Source organism: Diceros bicornis, chromosome 6 (assembly GCF_020826845.1).
Source record: "Diceros bicornis minor isolate mBicDic1 chromosome 6, mDicBic1.mat.cur, whole genome shotgun sequence".
Classification (NCBI taxonomy): Eukaryota; Metazoa; Chordata; class Mammalia; order Perissodactyla; family Rhinocerotidae; genus Diceros; species Diceros bicornis.
The window spans coordinates 66,562,665-66,589,237 of NC_080745.1; the positions used below are offsets into that span (position 1 = coordinate 66,562,665).

General features: G+C 36.1%; 1 protein-coding gene across 4 annotated transcripts in view; it reads left to right on the top strand.

The window, feature by feature from the left end:
* Window positions 1-26,573, top strand: part of BTRC (beta-transducin repeat containing E3 ubiquitin protein ligase) — a 171,040-nt gene that overhangs the window by 76,731 nt on the left and 67,736 nt on the right. For 2 of the 4 annotated variants that reach the window (XM_058543798.1, XM_058543800.1), the window contains one exon: window positions 18,327-18,404. The exons of the other annotated variants lie outside the window; for them this stretch is intronic. In XM_058543798.1, coding sequence (XP_058399781.1) covers window positions 18,327-18,404 — 78 coding nt within the window. The remainder of the gene's footprint in view (window positions 1-18,326; window positions 18,405-26,573) is intronic. 4 annotated transcript variants of the gene reach the window in all.

Consider the following 26,573-nt stretch of genomic DNA (forward strand, 5'->3'; position numbering starts at 1 on the left):
CTCAGGGCTGATCTTCCTCACACACACACACACAAAGAGATGGGGAACATTTATTACAGTGTCTCCTGCTGGTAGATCATAGATTTTCAATCCTTGTTGTCTCCAGAATTGGTAGTGTCCACTTGTGGTTTGGTTTGGTAGTTAGTTCGGGGCTTCTAAGGCTATAAATGGGAAAGAGTCCATTGCATACAAGGTATAAAGTGTTTCTTTAAACAGTCTATTTCTAGAACCTAAATTGTCCTGGGACCAGCTCTTGATATAAAAATTCATAGAAACCCTGTTTTTCACCAAGTGTGGTAACTCCTTGCCATAGTGCTGTAGTGTTAAAATTCACATTGGCCAGGTTGTTCTGTAAATTAAACACTGACAGCTACCCTCAGGGGAACAGCCAATGTATTTATGATGATGTGCTGATTACACAAAATACACTGCAAGCAGAAAACAGCTGCAGAGAACAAACCTCTTAAAAAGAATACAATTACAAATAGCACCCTCAGTAGTTCTAGTGGTGAGTGTAGAATACAGCATGCTAATGCAGGTTTCTTACTTAGTCTGTCTGAAAACAAAAAATCTGAAGGAAATAAGTTAAATTATGGTTGATTGCACAAGTGGTCCCAACATAGCAGTGAAAAAATTTTGTTTCTGAAGAGCATAACTACAAGTGCACAAATATCAGGTGTGGTATAGTCTACCCATCCCTTTTTTTTGTTAGTAGGTTTTATTAGTGTTTTTCTCATATATAGTAGGGCATGGCTTTGAGGTGATAAGAGTTCTGGACATTTGAAGGATATTACACAATGAATTGGGCAGGAGAATATCAAAATTGTGTTTTAAAAAATCCAGTAGAAACTTGATATGTTAGGGTTTGGATATCGACATTTCTTTTGAAGATACAGCTCTATATTTTCATAGTTACTGATGACTTCGAAGATGTTTGCCCTTGGAATTAATAAAAGGAGTCATTACTCTGTATCTATGGTATGGTCTTTCTGATTTCTTAGGTTCTCCTTTTCAAGAATATGGTGTTTTAGGACACCGGAATAGCTGAGTGATTGCATATTTTTAGGAGAATCATCTCTCAAGTGTGTCCCCTTACATCCCTGTATGTTCCTGGTCACATGCAGACAGGTAAGACTAGAAAAAAATTTAGTTTTCCTTGTCTGAGCTTCTCTCTGTTACAGTTTAGGGTCGGTATCTATAAAATATTTCAACTGCTGAGCATGCTAGCTTCTGTTTAAATCAGTAGAAAATATGTTGATCTTCAAAGACATAAATTTACTCAAGCCAACTGTAAGGTATAGCAGGGAGACATAGTGATTGGAAACAGTTCACTTCACCTGCCTGAAACTAAGAATCAACTCTTCAGTATATGGATCACTAGTATGTAATAATCGACTATTATTGGTCTGGCTGTTGGTCTCTTTTTAAATCAGTTTGGAACCTCCTGGAGTTATTTTCTTGCTCTGCTGATATCAATCCCATGTGGCAGAGGAGTTGTGTATAACTGCTTTGGTTTAATCAATAGAATAATTGATAAACCAGATAAGATTTAAACTGATTATAGCCCCAACAGAATTCTCCAGAGGCCTTGGACTCTCTTAATTTTGACATGTGTGTTGTGTACCCTGAGGATGAAGTGCAGTTTGAATTATCTGTTTTTATTTGCTTAATGACGGGGAGGGTGTTAAAGTCAAATGTTTAATTAACCCAGCAATGGGCTGCGTTGTCACTTACACACAGCTGATTGAGATATCTCATGGAGAATACTGAATAGGAATGATAATGTGGCACTGGGATGGAAGATTGCTTTTTCAATCCATTTGCTGGGTCACTGCTTTGAATGTCTTATTGGATGAAAGGCATTCAGCCTGGAGAAAAAATTCAGCATTTAAGTACATTTTGTTCTCTTCTCCCCGTCTAACCCCTTCCCTGCTCGGAAGTTAACTAAAACAGATATGTTCTAGGTTTAATAAGCCATTCAGGTACTAGTAAGAGATCAGGGTAGTCAGTAGCCTCAAGCTACATAATTTCCTGTGGAAACGGAAAAATCCTACTAGCCTCCAAGGTATTCTAAATGCAAACTCTTTTGTCCCTCATATCCCTTGTCCCTTGCCATTATTGTGGAGTTGTCTTTGGTTACTTATCTCTTGCCTCTTTTCTTTAGTGTTTGCTTGATGTGCAGCTAACTCTAGGGCCACAGGCAGACCTTTTTCTCCTGAAGAAGCATATTCTCCAGTACATTTTTGCCGTTTCATGCAGCGAGCTTCTATTTGGTTGTATTTCTGATCATATATTATAGTGAGATTGTTGAACTATTTAGAGAGATGAAAATGTGAAGCATATAGATTCTTGTTCCTTTTGCTACTGCTATTATAGAAACAATTGGTTCCGTGTATATTTCATTTTGTTGAAAGGCTTTCTGTATGGACTAAAAAATTAGGCCAGGAAAGATTCTTATAGCCCACACCATCAAAAATGCAGTCCAGGCAATTGGAGTTTTAATGTCTTGCTGCTCGCAAAAAATTCCTGACTAGCTTTATAATCAAATGTAAAATTATTTGGAGGCATATTGAGCAAAACTTTAAAAAAAATTTTATCATGACTTTCCTTCTTTGTAGTTCTTATGTTTCTTCCTTCTGTCCCCCAAAGATCTAAACCAGGAATTTACTAATTTTTTTTCTTTGCTTTAGTTATTTGTATTCCAGAGAGCACAATAGAGAGAAGGATACGAGATTGATTTTTTATGTGTGTCCTCTTGAAAGCATAGTTTGAGGCATGACTACTTGGGGGTGGGGGGTAGGGGGTGGATTTACAAAGCAATAGAAGCATGCAGCTAGTTTTCAGGCGCAGGTTGGACTTTTGCGGGTCATGGCAGACCAGATGAGTAGCTTATCTTAAGGGACGCAAGTAATAGACCAAATATAGAGCAGCTATTTCAGGAATCATGTAGGTCATTTAATTATCCATTATGATTGAGTGGCTAATGCTCTTTTGGCAATTACATGACCTCTGTTATTCTTGAAACCTTTCCAGGCCCTCGTGGGTCGAATGACCCACCAGTCAGTGCTTGCAGACTTCATTCCACTCAGAAGGAAAGGAGATGCTGGGAACTACTGGCATTTAGAAATGGCTATGCTTTCTTTACTGACACTACCCAGAATGTCCTTTGTATAGCAGTCAGTGATAGGCAACTGGTTTTGAAGTCAACTGTTCCTTCATTGTCTGCAGGAGCAAGAGATGACATTGGTTTCCACAAGAGGGAATTGTGGCAAAACAAATTTTAATACCAAAGTTGCCTATTATGGTATTCACAGGTTCTGTTCTACAAGGACAAGTACTATGGTGCTAAAACTGATGTTTGATGTCTGTCAAACCAATCATCCATTAACAAACTCTGAAGTTATTTTTTCATTCCATTACATGATAAAATGCTATTGATGATGCTAATAACAGATTTTAAAAGATCATTGATTAAAATTAGCCCAATTTAAATTGGCTAATCATTGTTTAATTAAATAATCATATATAATATAATAATAAATAATATATATGTTATATATTATAATAAATATAATCATATATTATAATTAAATAATAAAAAGATTATTAATTAAATTAAAAGGCCACTTTAAAATTGAGATGCTGATCCAAAACAGAATAATTCTGGAACATTTGGATTAATGTTTCTCACTTTTTTTTTCTTTAACCAACAAAGGATCATTAATATTTCCAAGAAAACTCTTTACTCCTGCTAAATGATAGTAAAACTTGCTTTTTATAATTGTAGTGACGTATCAAGTAATTCTGAGAAAAGAAAATAATGTAGATTTCTTGTCATTCTTTATATTAAGAACAGTTATGGTGTGGAAAGTATTGACACTATAATCAAACTATTTGCAGGATTTGTCAGAAATGCACAAACAAAATTCCATATACTTAACAAAATGGAAGATTTAACCATTCTCTAACATTCCAGTAATTTAAGACTGTAGGCTTAAGAGAAATAATTTTGTTAGAATAACACAGAAACATATCCTTTAAGTAGAAACTATTTGCATTGTTATAGAAAAAAATCTTCTATTGGAGGGAAAAAAAATCTTTTTAAATTTGTTACTTATACATCAAAGAGCATTGTTAAAAACAACAACAACAACAGACCTACAAGGTTGTTTACCCTGGGGCAGTAAAATTAGCCATCTTCCCAAATAAATTTATTAAACTACTCCTGGTGGAACTCCAAGTTAATCTGTTTTGGTTTTATTTTCATTTTGTTGTTTGGTAATATTAACAAATGAAAAATTGAAAACATAAATTGGTGTTCATAACCTTTGACCTTTCGGAAATAGAAGCCTTCTCACTTAAATTTTAAATCCTTTAGGCCAATACTACCTTGGTGTCTGGCTACTTAGAGACCTATGAGAATGTAGTCAGAGTGAATTCTATTAGCTGTTTTCTGTTTAAAAACATATATTCTCTTATTGTAGTTTTTTAATTTCTGTAGTGGAAATGAACAGAAAATGAGAAAGCAGAATTTATAGTAAAAGCAAAAGTTACAGTTTAAACTCAAGTATCCTGAATAAGGACTATAGTTGGTCTACTTGGCATTTTAAGAAGAAAGCAAGGGATATTAAGCAAAGTATGATGTTTGATTTCTTATTGATAAGTTGCTATTTTTTAAGATATACCCTTCAAAACCTATGTTGGACCGTGTTTTTCACCCTTGGGAACCAAAATCTATATAAGTCAATGAGAGGAGATGGTATTTGTAATTTTAAAGATGTGAAAATTCATTAAGACTTTGTATAATTAGTGGAAAAGTCCACAGGTTAATAAGCCCACAGAATAATAATTTCTTAATAATAAGAAGAAAAAAAGAGTGATTAAATAAGGGGGCCGTAGGGGCCGGCCCCGTGGCTTAGCGGTTAAGTGTGTGTGCTTCGCTACTGGTGGCCCGGGTTCGGATCCTGGGTGCGCACCGACGCACCGCGTGTCCGGCCATGCAGGGGCGGTGTCCCACATACAGCAACTAGAGGGATGTGCAACTATGACATGCAGCTATCTACTGGGGCTTTGGGGAGAAAAAGGGTAAAAAAGGGGAGGAGGATTGGCAATAGATGTTAGCTCAGGACCGGTCTTCCTCAGCAAAAAGAGGAGGATTGGCATGGATGTTAGCTCAGGGCTGATCTTCCTCACACACACACAAAAGAAATATACACCTAAACACACATCTTAACCTAGCCCAATCTGGTTTTCAGAAATTTACTTATTTACTTGGGATGATTTTATTTTCATTCCAAAATAGGTAGACATTTGGGGACATTAAAGTTTATCAACTTTAAAGGAGCCTTAAATTTCTTTCACAATATTGTTGAATTGTAATAAAATGGGAACATCAAAGCAGGGAAGATATCCAAGGTGATGAAAGTCATTTAGCAGAAAAAAGTCAGGAACGGGGATGACAGAAATAACTATTCTGCAGAGAGAAAGGATTTTGGCGCACGTCCTAAGGGTTCCATAGTTCCCAACCCCATTCTGAGAAATCAAAAAGATCTACAAAATGCAGATGTCTTTGAGTTACAAAAATAACCAGATGTCCTTACTAGTAGAAGCAAATGTTTGCCTCTTAATTCACACAAAACTATATCCAGAGAGCAGAGGCTCTCTGGATGAAATATTGTGTAAATATGGCAGCAAAGAAAATAGTGGCATGAAAGGATCTCTCCTAAGCACATAATCATAAAGGTAATATCTTGAAAAGGGAAAAAAAATTCTTTTAAGATTGATGTAGAATTAAAGGTAAGAGAGGCAAACTAACCTAGTTATACTTTTGTTCACATGATAGGTGAGCTTAGTTTTTTATTATGTATGTCTTGCTATCCCAAATCCCCCTGGTGAATTTTTATTCATTTTACTGTGCTTGTTTAGCTACTTTGTGCATTGTTGTTGTATTTTAAACACTGAAAATATATGCATGAAACTCATTTTTTTCTGAACAAATGATAATCATCTTAGTTCTTTCAAGAAAAACAACTTACAGTAGTATATAAATGCCCCCTTTGCAAGCCTATTGGGATTTTAAAAATATTAAGCCACATTGTTATAAATAGATGTGGTTTGGTGACTGCACTGAGATATCTACTGAAATAGAATAAAATGTAAAAAAATCTACTTGAAAGGGCAAGGTATGAAGTTTGTTTGTTCTTAAATCAAGGCTTTAGAGTCAAAAAACCTTTAGAGTTTAAATGGACTATTACTTCTGATGTGGAGCATATTAACATAATTACAAACTCTTTTACATACTCATAGTCATTGCTAAGTTGATATTCAAACCTTTGATTAAGAAGTCACAAAGCTGAATGTGTTCAGACATCTGTGTAATATCTCTCCTATTCACAAAACAGAGATAACTGTTTTAGCGTTTGTTTTTTTTTTCTTTTGGTCCCCATATTTGGTGATAGAAATTTGGCCTTCTCCTATAGCTATACTTTTAATGGTGAAATATTAAAATGCTGTATTATGATATATTCTATAACTTGAAAGTTAACAAAAAAGCAACGCTCTTCCTTCTTGCCCTTGCTTTGTCACACCCTGGTGCAGCTTGTGTCTTCCATCCTTCTTATCAGAGTATCTCAGGGCTTAGTTCAGCTTGTTTATCTTAAAGAGCAGGAGGTAGTCTTTTAGGGAGTAAGCTACATGTTCCAGTATAACAGGCACCAATGCTGTTTGACTTGAAAAACATTTGATCTCTTACATTAACAGCCCATGTCACTGTAATAGGGACTACAGCCGGGCTGTTGTTCAGTTTTGTATTATTTTAGCTTTGAAATAACTGTCAGTGCTGCTCCAAAATCTCCGAGTTTAAAATTGTATACTGGCTATCCACCCAGGACTCGTAAGTAAACAAGGTGATATGTGTGGCCAGAGGGAGCATATTTTGTTAGCTTTGTTTTAAATAAGAACCTTCCCTATCTAAAGATGGTTTTTGTCTGATCCCTGGTAGTATGCTGCATGACTTTGCTTTTATAAATTTGCAGATCTAGCAATAACTTAAAGCAGATTTTTGTTTGTTACTAATGTGTGTGCTCAGTGACTATTAATTATGAACTTTCATATTTTTTTCTTGAATAATGAGGCATTTAGTTTTCTCATGAAGCTTAACTTCAAACATCCTGCACAATTTTCCTAAGTATAGTAGTTTGTATAGCAGTGGTTGAAAATGGGCAAGCAAGAATTTAAGGGGTGTGTTTTTTTAGACTTAAATATTGCTTAGCTTTATTTTTAAATATTCAGTTATTGTAATTTCTGTGCCAGGAATAGTTTGACAGTTGGAATCAAGTAGCAGTATTTAAAGAACAGAAAATAAAATTTGTAAAACCAGGTTGTTGTTTTCTTCCTTTTTAGGAGTACCTCTTGTTTTAATAGTGATAGAATGGCAGCTTATTATATAGTAGTGGTGGAATGGCAGCAGTTTTATTCCTTCATTTCTTCCTCCTTCTGTTTATTTTCAAGAACCTAGTTTGTTTTCCTATTGTCGTTCTTTTCTGATATGATACAACACTACCAGGCCACCTAGCACTTTCTTTGAATTTAACCTAAAATACATACATCAGCCAGCACAAGCATAATTGGTTGAAGGACAGCCATCTATCTGGGAAGTTCTTCTAAATACTGAATGTGCCATGTGCTTTGACATGACATATCTGTAATATCTCTGAATACAGAAAGCACTTTCTGTGTTAGCTGTAGGTGTTAAAGCAGTAGTGTGTTTTAAGAATGTGTGCTGTGCAAATTCTGGCTTGTGAGGTAATGACAAGTGTTTGCCTGCATAGACAATATATTTTTCCCCTTGAGGTCCCCACACACCTAGTTTCCCTCAAGCTCATCATCTCTGTCAGGTTAATCAATAGGCACCGTATGGCAGAGGGTCAGTAATCAGTGTCATCGTGCCTTTAAATCGTGTTGAAAATTTGCTTAAAGCCTGGGCCAATTAACATCGAGATGATGAATGGATGGGAAGATGGGAAGAGCCTGACGCTCAGGGGCTTTGTGAGGAGGAGATGCTCAGCTGTTGAGCAGCAGACACCAGCGAATAAAATCAGCCATTCATGTGAGCTCAGTCCACCCACTCTTAATGATAATGTCAATCTAGCAAAATATATACACATTGGAGTTGTCACGAGTTCATAAATCAAAGGAGTTTGTCAAAGGCATTCAGATTAACGAGGCAGCAGCAATAACAAGTCAAATTTGCATAGAGAATTGCTTGAATCTCAGTAAATTATGATCCTGTTTTTCATTTGATTATTTGCTAATGTCTCAAGAGGGAGAATGATTATATTAGCATGCAAAATCTACTCCAGAAGTAGAAATCTGAGGTATAGAAGACCAGCACACTATGACAATTAATCAGTTTCTGCATAGTAGCATAAGTGCATAAGGCCCAGAAATGAACTTCTTTTTTATTATTATTTCTCCTTGCTACTGATCCAAATGGTTCAGCTTGACAGAGACTTTATATTGCTTTAACAGTGTTCTGAATTGTGCCTGCAGGCAAGACATAGTTATGCAGCTATAACCAACCTATCCATCTGCCAACCAGATTGGAATTCTCCTATCCAAGGCTTCCATTAACCCCCACTGACAGCTCCAAACAGGATTAAGAATTTGGAAGCATAAAAAATAGTTGTTCTTTGCAAATATACACAATCCCATTGCATTTTGAGAAAGGCTGCATCTGTAGTGTTGTATAATTAGTGTTGGATAGTGTAGCAGGGGCAAAAACCTACTTGGTGTTTTTTTTAAATCGGTCATAGGGAGTGAGGCAGCATTAACAGAAGTCCCATGTGTTTGGTTGTCCCAGAGTGCTTTCCGTTATAACTGGTTCCTAGCACTGTGCTTGGATTGGTATATTATCAGAAAATATCACTTCTTGAAAGCTTTAACTGGTGGATCTTGTTCAAGTTTAGCAGTATAGGGAGACTTTGATGTGGTTGTGGTTTAATAGAATATGTCAGATGATAAACGTGCTAGAGAAGCAATGTGCATGAAAACATGCCAGAGGATATTATCTTATGAGGATACCTCAGGTCCTTTCTAAAACTGGTCCTGGAATAGGATTCTTGAGAGTTAGCTTCTGAACTTAAATGACCTAAGTTTTTCCCCATTGTATCCTAGAAGGATTAATTAAAATTTGTTTAAATACACACACACACACACACACACACACACACACAGTGTTTTATTTGTCACCTGTCATTGAAGAGTTTGAATGATTTTTATCTGTGTAGCTAAATTACCTTTTAACCTTGTAGAAGAATAATTGTTCCTATTTTTGAGAATTGCAAATCATATACATTTGGAGGCTATAATTCGCTCCAAATCATATAATAAGCTAATGGGAAAAATATTAATCCAATTACTAATTTACCAGTTAAGCCCACTATATAATGTTTGCAACTAGCTATTAGAAATCAGTCTCAAGATCTTTTTCTTCATGTGAGTCATCATTCTACATGATGATGAACAAATAATTCCATTTTTTAAATGTGTTCAAAATCAGAGTTATAATTCATCCTAATTTACCTCCTTTGGTAAAATGATATAATTTTCCTGGTTACAGAGTCCTTTGAATTCTCCCAGTGAAGAATGTGGCATAGATGGAAAATGTTACTTCTAGTTTGGGAGCTGGTTATTTTATTTATAACAGATGTCTGTTCAAATAGGCTCAGGCTCTGTTGCACCATCCAACCTTGAGCAAGATGCTTACTCAAAGATTATTATGTCATTATGAGTGGCTTGACTTTTCATCACTGTGTAAATTAGTTTAGTTTTTCATTTGATTATATAATCAACTCTTAATTATCCATGTCATCAGGAGTTGTGTGTTCATATAGATAACTGAAAACAGTAAATAAGCCACTTATGAGGTCGTGGAGAATATTGCCCCAGCCATAAACCTGCTGTATGCTACCATCAAACTCTCTACTTCTTGTTTTGGACACCAAAAAAACTCTGAAAAGTTAGGAATGCTTTGCTTGTCCACAGAAGAACTTTTCCTTCTTGAGTGCTGGCAAAGTGTATCTGTTAAAGACCAGATAATAAACATTTGAGGCTTTGTGGGCCATAGGATCTCTGTGGTGACTTCACGTCTGCCGTTGTAGTGTGAAAGCAGCCATAGACAAAAGGTAAATGAATGGGAGTGGCTAAATTTCAATAAATAAAGTTTTACCTTGCTAACTCCTGCTCTGAATTATCATAGTGGCATTATAAGTGGTGAAACGGTAGGACTATAGTTGGGCTATCACTTGGAAGTTTCTCTGCTATGGAAACCATTTTTAAAGCTAGCTGAATGGCGTGGGTTTAGGGTTTCAATTATTTATTAAGCCCTTGTTATCTGTATACTATGTAATGTGTTAAGAAGTAGAGGGAACCACAAAGACTTTGCCCAATAGGCTTTCATTCTTATTGGGTAGTTGAGAGTAACATGCAAACATTTATCTAATTAAATGCCAAATTGTGTGGACCAAGATAAAAATGTTAAGGTATTTCCAGTAGAGTAAGATGGAGTAGTTGTATGGTTTCTTAGAGATGACAGTTGAAACTCATTTTAAGAATAGGTAGGACTTGAATAGATTAAATTTCTTGTGTTTATAATTTTCAAGTGAACTAGACTAGAATTAAGGATCCTTTCATCCTGAAATTTTTAAGATTATATATATCACATGTTTATGAGACTGTGACGAGACTTGCTTAACTAGGGCAGAAAATGTATGTTGAGGGAAATAACTTTATGTAATGTAGCAGAAAATTCTGGGAGGTCTTGAAAACTAAGCCTAGAACTTAATATTTGATTTCGTAGAAACAAAGAGCTACTAAAAGTTTTTGAGGAAAAGAGATCATCATGACAGTAGTGGTGTTTAAGAAAGAAAGATTAATCTGGCAATAGTATTCAATCCAATAAACATTTTAAAACTCACATTGTGTTCTCAAGCTTTGTGCTGAGCCACTGGAAAATAAAGATGAAAAAGAAACTGGCCCTGCCCTGAAGGAATTTACAGTGTAGGGTGGGGTTGAGAAGCTTTTTCATACAGAGAGGTATAATATAAAGAATAAGTGCCAAAATAGAAATAAAGTGCTAATTCAGAGTAATTAATTCTAACTGGGGGTTGGTGGGGTGGGAGTAGGGGGAAGAGGGGATGAACATAGGCTTCTCAGGGAAGGTATCATTTTAGTTGACTCTTGAATCAGAATTTTAGTAGATGAAGAGATCAGGAAAGAAGGCTGTTACACATTGAGAGAATAGAATTAGCAAAAGCACGGGGATGAGAGAGTGCTCTTCTTATTTTGGAGAGTGATAAATAACATCATGTAAATAGTGCAAGAGACTTTGATGGAAGGGTGAGTTGGCCAGATTGTGGATGCTATACTAAGAAGCTTAGACTTATCCTGTAGGTGACAGAGAGTGATAAAAGGTTTTTGAACAGGGAGTAACGTCTTTTTAGAATGATGATTCTGACAGTAGTGTGTAGAATGGATCAGATACAGATTTAGGCAAGGATGTCAGAAGGCTATCTCAATAGTAATAGCACTAGTAAGAGGTGTTGGTGGTCTAGACTAGAGTAGAGGCAGTGGAAATACAAAACTAGGGTTAGATCTATTAAAATAGATGATTCAGAGGAAAAATTGAAGACCTGAAATTGGCTAGATACATTCAAAGGAAAAAAAAAAGGTGGGGAGAGGATGAGTAAAAGTTGACTCTGAGGAGTTAGGTCAGGGATGGAAAGAAAAGTTGGGAGGGAAGGATCTGGCCTAGAATGGGTGAGAATGGTAGAAGAGTGCTTTAAATTTGGGTAAGCAGATTTTGAAACAGATTATTTAAGTTTATCATCTGAATACTTTTTTTTGGGGGGTGAGGAACATTCGCCCTGAGCTAACGTCTGTGGCAATCTTCCTCCATTTTGTATGTGGATGCCGCCACAGCATGGCTTGATGAGCGGTGTGTAGGTCCTCACCCAGGACCGAACCAGCGAACACCAGACTGCCGAAGCAGAGCGCGCGAACTTAACCACTATGCCACTGGGCCAGCCCCTGAATACTTTTTTTGATCTGATTCCTTTTGCTTTTTTATTCACCCCCAGGTTACTTCTGGACACATTTTGTCTAAAATACATCCCTGAGATCTAATGCATGAGCTTTAGCAATATGTCACTTTATTGACTTTTCCCTACCCAAATCTCTGTTACTATGTCTGCAGGCGTTACAACCCAAATGCTTTCAGTTCGAAGTTAAATTCAAAGTTGTCGATGAGACTTTTATTCTGCCCCTTTAATTCTAAGCTAGTAAGTGCTGGGCTAAGAGAGAAATATTTGAGTTAATATGAAAGGTAACAAGTTATATAGTATCTTTTTTTCAGAGATATTTTAATAGAATGCTACTGATTATACCGTATTGTTACTGCAGGATTACAAACACATTCTGCAGATGATTTACTGTAATGAAATGTTCCATCTGAGTATTATGAATGAGTTGGTATGAGCAGTCAGGTTTTTCTAGTTGGCTCAGGGTTAAGTGGTAGAATATAACTTTTATCTAGGTTTCATCTATTTTATTTGTTAATTTTTATTTTGTAACCTTACATTTACACAGAAGTTGAAAGAATAGTGCAAAGAATCCCCTTATACTCTTCACACAGATTCTCCTTATGTTAATATGTTACCATATTTGCTTTATCTCTTATTTATACATACATATATACACTCACATTCATTTACTTATTATTTTTTCTGAACCATTTGAAAGTTAGAGACATAATGTCCTTTTACCCCTAAATGTTTCATTGTATGTTTCCTAAAAACAAGAACATTCTTTTAAATAACCACAGTACAAATTATCAAAATCAGGAAATTGAATGTATAAACAAACCATGGACATCTATACAGTGATACTATTTGGCAATAAAAAGGAAAAAACTGCCAATATATGCAGCAACACGAAATGAATCTCAAATGTATTATGTTAAGTGAAAAAAGACAGACTCAAAAAATTACATACTATATGATTCTATTTTATGACATTTTGGAAAAGACAAAATTATTGAAAACAAAAAATCAGTGATCACCAGGGAAAGGAGTTGACTATAAAGGGGAAGTGCAAGGGAATTTGGAGAGTGATGGAACTGCTTTACATCTTGATTGTGGTGGTCATTACACATCTGTATGCTTTTGTCAAACTCAGAACTGTACACCAAAAAAGAGTGAATTTTTCTGCATGTAAATTTAAAATTGGGGAAACAATCAGGAAATTAACATTGATACAGTGTTATTAGCTCATCTACAGACCTTCTTCAGATTTTTCCAATTGTTCCAATAATGCCCTTTATACCATTATGTTATAATACCCACTCAATAGTTACCCATCAAAATCAGATTAAATTGAGGGTCAGGAGGAAGAAAATTTTGGATGTGGGCTAGTTACTACTTATCCTGTTAGGCTCAGATCACTATTTTTCACTATATAATTCAGTATAGAGGACTTTACCATCAATTTTATTTCAGCCCCAAAAAATAATCTCAGATCACAAGTTGCATTCAATTGTCATGTCTCTTTAGTTAGTTTCTTTTAACCTAAAATAGTTCCTTAGTCTTTCTTTGTATTTCATGACCTAGACTTTTTTTGTGTGTGAGGAAGATCAGTCCTGAGCTAACATCCGTGCCCATCTTCCTCCACTTTATGTGGCATGCCACCACAGCATGGCTTGACAAGCGGTGCGTCGGTGCATGGGCGGGGATCTGAACCTGTGAACTCCCGGCCGCCGCAGCACGGAGCGCACACACTTAAATGCTTGCGCCACCGGGAGGGCCCGGACCTTGACATTTTTTGTTAAGTACAAACTAGTAATTTTATAGTATGTCCCTCAATTTGGGTTAGTCTCATGTTTTCTCATAATCAGATTGAGTTTATGTGTTTTTGGTAAGGTTACCTCAGGAGTAATAACACATCGTATCAAGAGGCACCTAATGTTAAGGTGGTGTCTGCCAGATCTCTCCACTGTGAGGTTCTTGTGTTTCCTTTTATAATTATTAAGTATCTTATGGAAAAATATTTTGAGATTATGTTAACTATCCTAGTATTTGTCTAACTTTCATCCACTAATTTGTGTGATGAATCTTGCTTGCATCAATTAGTTACCTTTAAACAGAACTTATTGGACGTAATTTAGCTTGATGACCCAGGGCAATTGTGAACATTGCTTACTGGGATGCATCATAGATAAAGATACAAGGAATAACTGTGCTGCTGAGCTCTCTTAGGTGATGTTGGAGAGCACAAAGGCGTTGAGAACCACTGAGTTGACCACTTAGATATGCATAGATTCCCCTCCACCCTCAAAACTGTAGAGCTATTCATCTTTTCTTTATGTGTGTGAGGTAGATCAGCCCTGTGCTAACATCTACCAATCCTCCTCTTTTTTTTTTTTTTTTTTGCTGAGGAAGACTGGCCCTGGGCTAACATCCGTGCCCACCTTCCTCCACTTTATATGGGACACCGCCACAGCATGGCTTGCCAAGTTGTGTGTCGGTGTGTGCCCAGGATCCGAACCGGCAAACCCCGGCCGCCGCAGTGGAGCATGCGCACTTAACCACTTGTGCTACTGGGGCAGCCTGAGCTGTTCATCTTTTATTCACTGGTTTTCTGGCTCTTCTCTTCACTATTAGGAGGATACCTTACTCCTTGCTCCTGATATCACAACTGTTTAATGTCCTTCCCTCTATTTTATGTAATAACAGAGTTGAATTTTTTTGTACTGATTTGGTTTCTCATGTGGTTGGGCCATCGTAAAAAATGTTAGGTTAATCTATCTAAAAAGAACTAGCTATAACAATGCTTGTTTTTTTTTTCCCATTTGTTAAGAGTTCTTTTTAACAACACCAGCTATATATATCCTTTGCCCTCATGAGGTGGAGAAGGGAATGGAGCTCCTCTACAGCTCTATATTCTGCTCTCAGGTAGTAATTAGCCTTTAGCTCCCTTCACCTGTTCATACCTTAGACGTTCTCATAATACCCACTCAATAGCTCCCTATCTAAATCAGGTAAAATAGAGAGTCATAAGGAAGAAAATTGTGGATATGGGCGAGATAGTGACTACTCATCCTATTAGGTTCAGATCACTATTTTTCACTATGTAATTTAGTATAGAGTTTATCATCTATTTTGTTTCATTCCAAGCACCCGTAGAGTAAAAATGATATTTATAATGTCTTCAGTATAACAAACTTCCACCAAAAATTATTTAGGCTTCCAAGTTTATAATGACATTTTAACAAAACATAATTAATTTTGAAATATAGGACCTTACATTGAATTAAACAGGGTTAGATGATCTGAAATGATATTTAAAAGAGGGTGGAACTTCATGGTTTGGGGAATAGTTACTTAGAAATTATAAGTTTATAATTGAATACTGGCTTAATTGAATACAGGCTTACGTTTTTATTACATAAGATTTAATTTGGGCATTTAAAAAACATTGATCTATATTTTTAAAAAAAGTTAAATATATAAATTGATTTTATGGGTTTAATGTTGACCTTTTCCTTCCTTTGTTTGATTCTCCTATTATGGCACATATTGCTAGTTTCCTTATTTGGTATGCCTTATGGTCGTTAATTCCACTCTCTCTCTCTCTCATTTTTTTGTAGATAGTCTACATTCGTTTTTTTCAAAACAAGGAGAAAAAGCAAATAGAACTCTGAAGTTATTGAGTCTCTGTCCCTTGCTTGTAACATAGCATGTCTTTTCTTCTTTGTCTTAATTTTAGGGACCTTACCTTAAAGTGATCATCACAAATGTAAAATACCAACTTAAACATCATAAGAGATTTATGCCCAAAAGGAACACTTTAGAGTACTGGCCTGTCAGGCCAACTACAGGTGACACACAAGGCATAGAGGTGCAGGGGCCCTAAAATGACACTACATATATACGATTTATGCTTTAATATATTTTTAAATGTAATATTTGATACAAACCAAAATATGATAACTAATATCTAAGTTTAAAACACAGTTATGACCCTAAACTCTACTAATGATTTTATACTTGTATGAAAATTTTCAGATAAACTCATAGGTTGGAAATAATTGCTGGATCTAAAAATACAGTAACTCCCCAGTTAGGGCAGGCCTGGTGGCTCACTGGTTAAGTTTGCGGGCTAGCTTCAGCCGCCCTCAGTTCTCGGGTTCGGATCCCGGCACGGATCTATGCACCGCTTATCAAGCCATGGTGTGGCAGCCATCCCACATATAAAGTAGAGGAAGATGGGCACGGATGTTAGCCCAGGGCCAATCTTCCTCAGCAAAAAGAGGAGGATTGGCAACAGATGTTAGCTTAGGGCTAATCTTCCTCACCAAAAGAAAAAAAAGAAATTTAAAACAATAAATAAATAAATAAAAATACAGTAACTCCCCAGTTAGAATGTGATGAATATATGTAATGTAATGAATATATCAACTGCAAATTTTAAAATATTAACATGACAAATGTAGTTGTGGAAAATGGAACCCAAATAATATGTATTTGGATTTTCTGTATTTTGCCTTGCAGATAGTGATTTACATGTGTTGATGGCTATATATTTTTTCAATTATTTTTTATTGTGGTAAAATACACATAACATAAAATTTACCATCTTAACCATTTTTTGTGTACAGCTCACTGATACTAAATACATTCATAAAGTTTCACAACCATCACCCCCATCCATCTCCATAACTCTTTTCATCTTGTAAAACTGAAACTATAAACCCATCAAACAGTAACTCCCTATTTTCCCCTTTTCCCAGCCCCTGGCAATGACAGTTCTACTTTCTGTCTCTATGATTTTGATTACTCTAAGTATCTCATATAGGTGGAATCATACAATATTTATCTTTTCGTGACTGGCTTATTTTACCTAGCATAATGTCTTCAGGGTTCATCCATGCTATAGTATATGTTAGAATTTTCCTTCTTTTTTTTTTTTAAGGCTGAATACTGTCCCATTGTATATATATACCACATTTTGCTTATCCCTTCATCTGTAGTGGACATTTGGATTGCTTCCACATTTTAGCTATTGTGGATAATGCTGCTATGAATACGGATGTACAAATATCTCTTCAGACTCTGCTTTCAATGCTTTTGGGTATATACCCAGGAATGAAATTGTTGGATCATTGATAATTCTATTTTTAATTTTTTGAGGAACCACCATAACTGTTTTCCTTAGCAGCTGTATCATTTTACATTCCCACCAACAATGCACACGAGTTCCAATTTCTCAACATCCTTGCCAATACCTGTTATTTTCTGTTGTTTGTTTGTTTTTGATAGTAGCCTCCCTAATGAATGTGAGGTAGTATCTCCTTGTAGTTTTGATTTGCATTTCTGAAATGATTAGTGATGTTGAATGTCTTTTCATGTGCTTGTTGGTCATTTGTATATCTTCTTTGGAGAAATGTCCTTTCAAGTCCTTTGCCCATTTTTGAATTGGGTCGGGGTTCTTTGTTGAGTTTTATAACTTCTCTATGTATTCTGGATGTTAATCCTTTATCAGATATATGATTTGCAAATATTTTCTCCCATTCCGTCAGTTGTCTGTTTACTCTGTTGATATTTAGAACTCTGAACTCACTTTCAATTGGATTGTTGTTTTTTCCCCTCTTCTTAAGTATTTAAAAATCCCATTGACATTTTAGGGGTCTTCTAGCTGCTGTTGAGGTGGTAGTGGCAAGAATGGACTTTAATCCTAAACCACTGGTTAAATGTTGTTTTAAGCTAAGTACTATGCTATTTTTAATAAAGAAGAGAAAATCAAATCTGAGAAGAGGAGGAAGAGAAAGAACTATTTTTTTTAGGATCTAGACTTTGAGATCTTGTGCCAACCAATATTTACTGTAGTTTAAAACAAATTATTTTAAAAAGAATGTAATAATTATGGTTTAAGTTATCAGCTAAGTGTAGACTGGAACTTGCTTATGTCCGGTGTCAGCCTGCATTTTCAAAGAACAATAAACTAGACTTCTAATGAATATGATCTGCTGGGCAGTGCTTAAATATAGATGAAATACTTTCCACCTAGATCCCTACATACATTTATTTATATACATAGGCATATGTTTTCCTTTACATAAGTGTATGTCTGTATGTATATAAATCTTCAAATTAATAAATGCATAAATATACATGGTATTCTAGCTCACAGAATTAGAAATGTAATTCAGTTTACTCCCACAGAATAAGATTGAAGATAATGAGAACTGAATTAAAGCTTACTTTCTTTCACAGAATTCCTCAGAGAGAGAAGACTGTAATAATGGCGAACCCCCTAGGAAGATAATACCAGAGAAGAATTCACTTAGACAGGTATGAAATTCAGTCTTACTTAAAATAAAAAGCTACCAACAATAAAACAAAAGACAGGAAACCCTCAATTTGCCATTCATTAAGCACTAGAGCTTAAATTAAGAGTACTCTGAAGTTGGTCTGGCTATAGCCATCAGTTTCAATTAGGTAACATTTTTCCCCAATCATTTAAAAAATATCCTAGGTGTACAGGACAGTCAATTGCTTACATGTAGTGAAAACAAAATTTAAAAAAAGGTTTCTTGTTCAGAAAAAATAACTAGAAAGTGCAGATAGTAGAATAGTAGAATAGTTGACTTTAAGCCTTATTTTCCTATTAAGATTCTTCATACATTTTTTAAAAATTAATCATCAAAAGGGATCTGCCTATAGTGAAGTTAGCTCCTTTTAGTCTGAATAATATTTGTTTGCTTTTTCTAAAAGTAAATGCCATTATTGATGACCACTTTAAAAAAAGTTTTACTCGGGGCCGGCCTGATGGTGCAAGCGGTTAAGTGTGTGCGCTCCGCTGGGGCGGCCCGGGGTTCGCCTCGCCGGTTCGGATCCCCGGTGCACACTGACGCACTGCTTGGCAAGCCATGCTGTGGCGGCGTCCCATATAAAGGGGAGGAAGATGGGCACGGATGTTAGCCCAGGCCAGTCTTCCTCAGAAAAAAAAAGGATTGGCAGAGATGTTAGCACAAGGCTGATCTCCTCACAAAAAAAAAAAAAAAGTTTTACTCACCACTGTGCCCCCACTCCCCAAAGGTGACACATTTTACTTTGAAAGTTCGATTCCATGGCTCTCTTTTTAAAAATTAAAATGTCCAAAAACATTTGGTAAAAAAAACTTGCTCTTGGGCCAGCCCTGTGGCGCAAGTGGTGAAGTGCGCCCGCTCCCCTGTGGTGGCCCGGGGTTCGCCAGTTCGGATCCCGGGAACGTACCAACGCACCACTTGGCAAGCCATGCTGTGGCGGCGTCCCATATAAAGTGGAGGAAGATGGGCATGGATGTTAGCCCAGGGGCAGTCTTCCTGAGCAAAAAAAGAGGAGGATTGACAGATGTTAGCACAGGGCTAATTTTCCTCACAAAAAAAAAAAAAACAAAAAACTTGCTCTTTTCACTGCCTATAGCAACCTCTAACATCTTCCAGCTCCCACTGGCCAAAAAGTAAGTTCTTACAGTGTTCCCAGAGAATAGGTATACCACCTATTCATTTTTAATCTAAAATTGGATAAGATGAGCACCAGCAGTAGTAAAAATAATTTTAATCTATGTGGATTTATAGCATTATTCTAGGAAAAAGGAGAAAACATCTAGTATTTGTTGAGCGCCGGCCGTGAACCTGATACTTATTTTATTTAATCCTCATGATAACTCTATAAAGTTGCTAGATATGATTTCCAATTTATAGATGAAGAAAATGGAGGCTTAGAGAGGTTAGATGACTTGTTTAGCTAGTCAGTGATTTGAAACCCACATCTCAGTGTTGCCAAAGCATTTTTACTTCTACCCTCTGACTCCAGTTTGTATACAGTATTAATTTAGGGGAAAAGTAGTTGAAACTGTGACACACTCATTTTTTTTTTTTTTTGGCTGAGGAAGACTGGCCCTGGGCTAACATCCATGCCCATCTTCCTCTACTTTATATGGGACGCTGCCACAGCATGGCTTGCCAAGTGGTGCATCAGTGCGCGCGGGATGTGAACCCGCGAACCCCGGGCCGCCGCAGCGGAGCATGCACACTTAACCGCTTGCGCCACTGGGCCAGCCCTGACATACTCATTTTTTTATTTACTATATCTTAAAAATTTTTTGGATGGGCACTTTTCCTTTTTTTATAAAAATAATTGTATAGTAAGTAGAATTGAATCAGCTCAGGAAGGTTTGTAAAAAAACCCAAATGATCAGTAATTGATATTGTGCAGTTACAATGTTAACTATTTGGAGATAAACACCTGATCTGTAAATCTAAAAAAAAAAGAACAATATTGAATAAGATAAATTTGGAGGTGGAAACATTCTGCCCACTATACAGAAATAACTGTCAGAAAACAATGACACAACAAAAAGTTTTGGCAACTTTATTTAAGCTAACAAACGAATTTTCACTCTGCAAAGTTATAAATTAATTTTAATAGGCTGATCCAGATGGTCCATTTGGAAAATGGATAGGCTGATCTGTTGAAAATTAAACTAAATTTATCTCTCTCATACTTCAAACTGAAGCAAGAGAGAGAATCGTGCCTATTAAGTCCAGCACATACAGATGGACCAGCAGGTCACACATGGGACTAATCTGATTCATTTTAAAAGTAAATGCATACATTATTGAATCATTTTCTACTTGCAAGATCTGTTGTGTGCAGTATTTGAAAGAGATTTAATGTTTTTTTTTCATTGCTTTTTAGCAGGTTCGCTTCACCCCCTCCATTTTAACAACCGTTTTTGGTTTTGTTTTTCCTCCTAGTGCTCCAAATGATTTTTCTAATATCTATCATTTAGTGTTGAGATCCAAGCTCTGGAGATTAATTAGGTCATGAGGCTTTTTCCCCCTCCCTTCTTTGTAAAGGGTTTTATCTCTATTCTCTTTGTGAAGAGCATGAAGTCAATGTTCTTGGAAAGAGAAATGGCCTTTAGAAAAAGGGAAGTAGGAGATCCTCCTGGGGCCCTCAGAGTCTTTTAGCTTCTGGGTGTTTTAACAGCCCCATGAATGCAGATTTGTAAATTTATTGCAGTGCCATCTGGTTTTTTGCTGGAACCAGATTACTGTTGGCTTGTGTCTGTCTATTGTGGTGGTCACTCCCTAGGAGCTTGCCCTCTCAGTCTTAAGGAAGAGTGATGAATAGCAGGGGTCAATAGAAGCCGGTCACAGGGCAGCTGTCCAGAACTGCCCTGAACTTGATTACCCCACTGCTGATTTTTTTAATATAGGACATAATATATAAGCTGTTATATAAGCTGTTTAAACTCCCTCTTTTCTCTATTGCATATGACAATAATGAAGTGCCATTTGCTCTTTTTTCCCCCCTTAGTCAAGTTATATAGATAAAAAGATGTCAAGGCTGCCTTTTACCTAGTGTTGATGTAAGATTTGCATCATGTAGGCCATCTCTTAACTTGAGATTCTTTTGCAGATATTTCTAATGGGATTTCAGGAACTCTTTCACCATTGATTTTAAAATGCTCAGTTATGTTCTAACAAGTTTAGTATTGTTTAAGACTAATTTTATAGTTTATACATATTATTCTAAAGTATAGTTTTATCCTTGTTGATAGGATATGACCACTGCATGTTAACTCGGAGAGTTATGTAATTATTGGAGGAGGTGAAAGAAGGGTTATTACTACAATTCTTACAGACATTAAAAGGATTAATAAGGGAATATTATAAACAACTTTAAACCAAAAATTTGGCAACTTAGATGAAATGGACAAATTCCTTGAAAAATACAACTTACTGAAACCAACACAAGGTAAAACAAAATTTGAATAGCCCTATGTCTCTTAAAGAAATTGAATTATCAAAAAGCCCATATGGTTTCACTGGTGAATTCTATCAAACATTTAAGGAATAAATAGCACCAATCTTATACCAACTCTTTCAGAAAATAGAGAAGGAAGGAATACTTCCTGACTTGAATTGTGAGACCACCATAACCATAATTCCAAAACCTGACAAAGACATTAGCAGAAAAAGAAAATATTGAAGGAGAAAGTCAGGAGACACTACTCCCTGTATCACCAGCTCATTTTCTATACCTGCTTTTCCATTTCATTTCCAACATCAGAAGGCTGGGGGTGGGGGGGAAGGGGGGGTGCGAGCACAGGGGGAGGAGAAAAGCTGTGTATCCATTTAATTTTCTAAGTTTCAGAATAATTTTCTCACCTCTTGGCATTAAGTAAAGTATGAACTTTTATTTAAATGATGTACAAAGTAGCTACAATTTTCTTTCTACTTTTATTCCTAAAATGTGAAGCCGATAAAACCATAGCAACTGTTTTTATAGCTTTTATTCATATCTGCAAACAAGGGCAAAGGCCTGGGAGGATCTAGTTATTTTTTGAAAATGTAGCCTTACAACATGCAACTCCTTCTTTGCTTCACATTGGTGCTAATAGGATCTGTCAGCCCTGCCTTTTTCTGTAATTGAGTAAATTGTGACCTCTATCTCATCCTTCCCCCATCCCCCATTCCCTTTGTGTTTGTGTCCACTTACCATCCTGAGAACGTGGGCAGTGATAAATAAAGCATTCAGTAGAGCTCTCTCAACTCTTTGAAAGCAGCGTGATGCCAGCCCTCTAGTTATATTTCTTTAAGTGTTTACGTTTTTCTGTATTCTTTCTCTTGTGTAGCTGGAACCCTGGGGATGCAAAGCCATGAGAGAGGCCAAGAAGCTAACAAAGTAGCTGTCTCCCTGGTTAGCTTGTTCCTTTATTCTTTAAAAACAAGATAAAAACCATCTGGCTCAGGGCATTACATTTTCCTCCCCCATGCACCTCTATAGATGGAGACTTCACCTGCAGTGAGGGTTTACATTGATTAGGGAGGGAGCAGTAATTCAAGCTTCCATCCTCTTGGAGGATACTTTGCAGTCTTTAAAGGTGCTGACCCACTGAGTTAAACTGTCAAGGGAGGATAAAAAAGTATCTTCATCCCAGGAGGTAACAGCTGCCAGGTTTTCAACACCTTGCACGCTGCTGGAAAAATGTCACAATTGTCAGCTGAAAGAAAAATGACTCTGTTGTCATCTTCTGTTAATGACTGGGCCTTATAAAAGGAACTACATAAGCCTTTTAGAAGGAATAAGTAGCTGTTTTCCTTGCCTACCCCCACCCCAAATTCCTATGTTGTTCTAAACATTACCTTGGAGTAGATCCACAAAGAAACAGCAGTGAAGAACCTAAGGTTAAAACAGCCCAGTATAAGCATGGAAGTCTGATGGGCATAGCTCCTTTATACAGTTGGATGAGTAGGAGGAAAAAGCACATGGCGGACACAGAAAATGACATTATAGTGTGTATTAACAAAACAACAACAACAACAAAAAGTCATTCATAAGCCAGTGAACTGAGAGAAAACATACTGTATTTCTGCTCTTTGGAGGACAATTTGTTTTCAAGCAACATCCAGATGGGTAAATACCGCGACATTTCTTTTTGCAAGAGAGTTGCTTCTTTTCTTCTTTAAAAAAAAAATCAAACTCACTGAATTTACTTCCTTTAATAGTTCTGTAATGTTTGTATATGATGGCATTCCCTTCTTTCTGATTTGACTGATGAGGGGAAAAGGTTTAATGAAGTGCCTGATATCAGGCAGGCAGGATTTTTTTCTATTTGTTTTAGGTTAGTCATTTTAATTGTATTGAGTAATTAGAAGGTACACACAGCCAAGGGAGCTTTGTTCTGATAATTGCTCAAGAAAACCCATTCCCTGTCTGCCTTTGCTTTGTGTTAAGACATTTCTCCCTCTAGTGGCAATAGTAAGCACTTTGACTTGGCAGTAGGCAAGGTGTAATTGCAATATGACAAACTATGCTTAAGGGACTATCTTGTAAATACTTTAGTTTGGGGGTTGGCATTATTTCATTATATATGTGTGTTTTTCCCCCTATGAAACTTCCTACCTCTTTTTTTTTTTTCCTGAAGTGCTTTGGGCTTTAGATAGAAAAAAACTGCCTGAGATGTTTATTAAAAAAAAAAAAATCACAGTGCATCCTGGGTAATGTTTTGCAGCTTGACTTAATTTTAGTCATCTGTTTTAATTACCTATTTATAAAAATGCTTTTGCATTTGTAGACATTATTTAATACTTTGGAAGAAGCACCTCATTTGAAATAAATAAATAAATTGTACTTATTTTAAATAGTCCGTGTAACAGACCTTAAAGGTAATTAATGTAGGTCTCTTAAGTAAGACAAAAGTGATCTTTCCAAGTCTGATGAAGTGATTTGTTTATTTAACTTCCCACTTCGGCTGAATCCTTCAGAGTCTAATAACTTTTTTTAAAAACATAGTTTGGCAATTTCTGTCTAGCTACAAAAACCCTTCTTCAAAAAGAAGCAATTTAATAACCAGCTTTCTTAAAATTACTTTGAGGAAGGAAGACTGTATAGGGGGTCGGTGTTTTGTTTTTTTTTATTTCAGTGTAATCATTCTTTGATAAATTGTGTAATCACTGACTTAGTAGAAAAAATATTATTGAACTCCTGGGTTGCAATGACCATAAAAAGTGTATTTTCATATAGAGACTTGAGATATTGTGAATAAATTATAAAGGAAACAGTTTATATGCTGGTCGAAGTCCATATGGGCCCAATTCATTTTGTGTTCAGTGCATAATCTGGATGCACTATTAAAAAAAGAAAATGAAAAAAAAAAGCCTATTGTGCCCAGTTGTATGAGTCCTTAAAAAATCTGCCCTAAGAGCAACACAGAATTAGATCAGATACAGCTTGGCATCTATTGAACAAGATTCCATAGCATTAGTGTGGCATTTTTAAAGCCCAGTCTCAGCTTCCCTAGCTGTCTCTTTGTGGTTTGCTTTTTCTATCCCATATTCTTGCTGAGGACTTGATTTGATGTTACCATTTATCTGAAGGTTCCTGTCTTCCCCTTCTCGGCCCCCCAATCACTAGCCATTTTCATTATACTATATCTTGTTTTGCTATAGGGCTGCTGAACAGATTTCTTAAGCAGCTTTTGCAAGGTTAAAAGAATGCAGCCTGGTAACAAGTTTGTGTCATTTTAAATATATACCTTCTAGTAAATAAGGAGAAGTCTGGCAATCAATCCCTTTTAGTGTGTTATATGTTTCACCTGACAACTAAACCTTGTATTGATTAGCCATTACTTTGTTAGATAATCCTATGTCATTGAATCCATTGTAAAAAATTAAACTCTTTAAAATGTTTTACCCTAGCAGCAGTGTGAAAATTGAAAACTTGTTCAGAATTACAGCCTGCTTTCACAAAGAAGGTAGTTTTCAGCAAGACATCTTACTGGTTTATGCTTATGTGCTTTATATGCAATATAAAAACGTATTAAAGTACTCCAACGCAAAACTCGCTGCCTCTGGTTCAGCAATGAAGCTACCTTTCAAATGTTGCATGGGGACAGAACCTATCTTGCATTTACTCACAAGTTTGATTTTGGCCTGGAAGGAGTCTTATAACAATAAAATATTGAATGTAAAATATTTTTTAGCCCTTTTATTCCAGAGTGATCTAAGGACTGTGACAAATTTTAGTTTACTAATCTATGTGACTTCTTTGGGAGATAAACAAAATCATGTACCCATTTTACTGATGGAATGTCTAGAAAATAAAAACCTGTATATAGCCTTACTCTAGAAACTCCCACAGGCCTGGAACAGGTTTCCTGAATCTATCTAATGTTCCCCTGAGTGTGTTATACTTATTTCTGAAGGGAAAAGGAATTTTGGAGGAAAAACAAATTATTTTGCTACCTGCCATGACTATTTTTTTCCAGAAAAATAGCATAATATTTTTATTAATTAAGTGATCAAACCTCTAGTACTTTTTCCCCTAAAATGTTAACTGCATATTTATGTATTTTTATTGAATAACATTTTCATACAGTGAATTATATGTATATTAATTGTATAGGTCAATGAATTTTTGATGTCCGTCCGCCTGTGTAACCGCCACCCCAATCTAGCTATAGAACATTTTCATTACCCAAGAAAGTTCCCTTGTCTCCTTCCCAGCCAATTTCCCCACCCCCAATGAATCAGACATTGATCAGCTTACTGTCTTAGATTAGTTTTGCCTTTTCTAGAATTTCATTTAATGGAATTTTACATTTTTGGGATCTGGCTTTCAGCATAATGTTTATGAGACTCATCTGTCCTGCTGTGTATATCAATAGTTTATTCTCTCTTATTGTATTGTATATTCCATTGAATAAATACACTGAAGTTTGTTTTCCATTCTGCTTTTGATGGACACCTGAACTATTTCCATTTTTATAAATGAAGTTGCTATGATGTTCTTATATGAAGATTTTTTGATGAGCATGTGTTGAACACTTTTTCATGTGCTTATTGGCTATTCAGATATTTTCTTTTGTGAAGTATCTAAGATTTTTGCCATTTTAGAAAATTGTGTTGTCTGTTGTCTTCTTGTTGAGTTGTAGAACCCAACTGTATTGAGTTCTAGATACCGGTC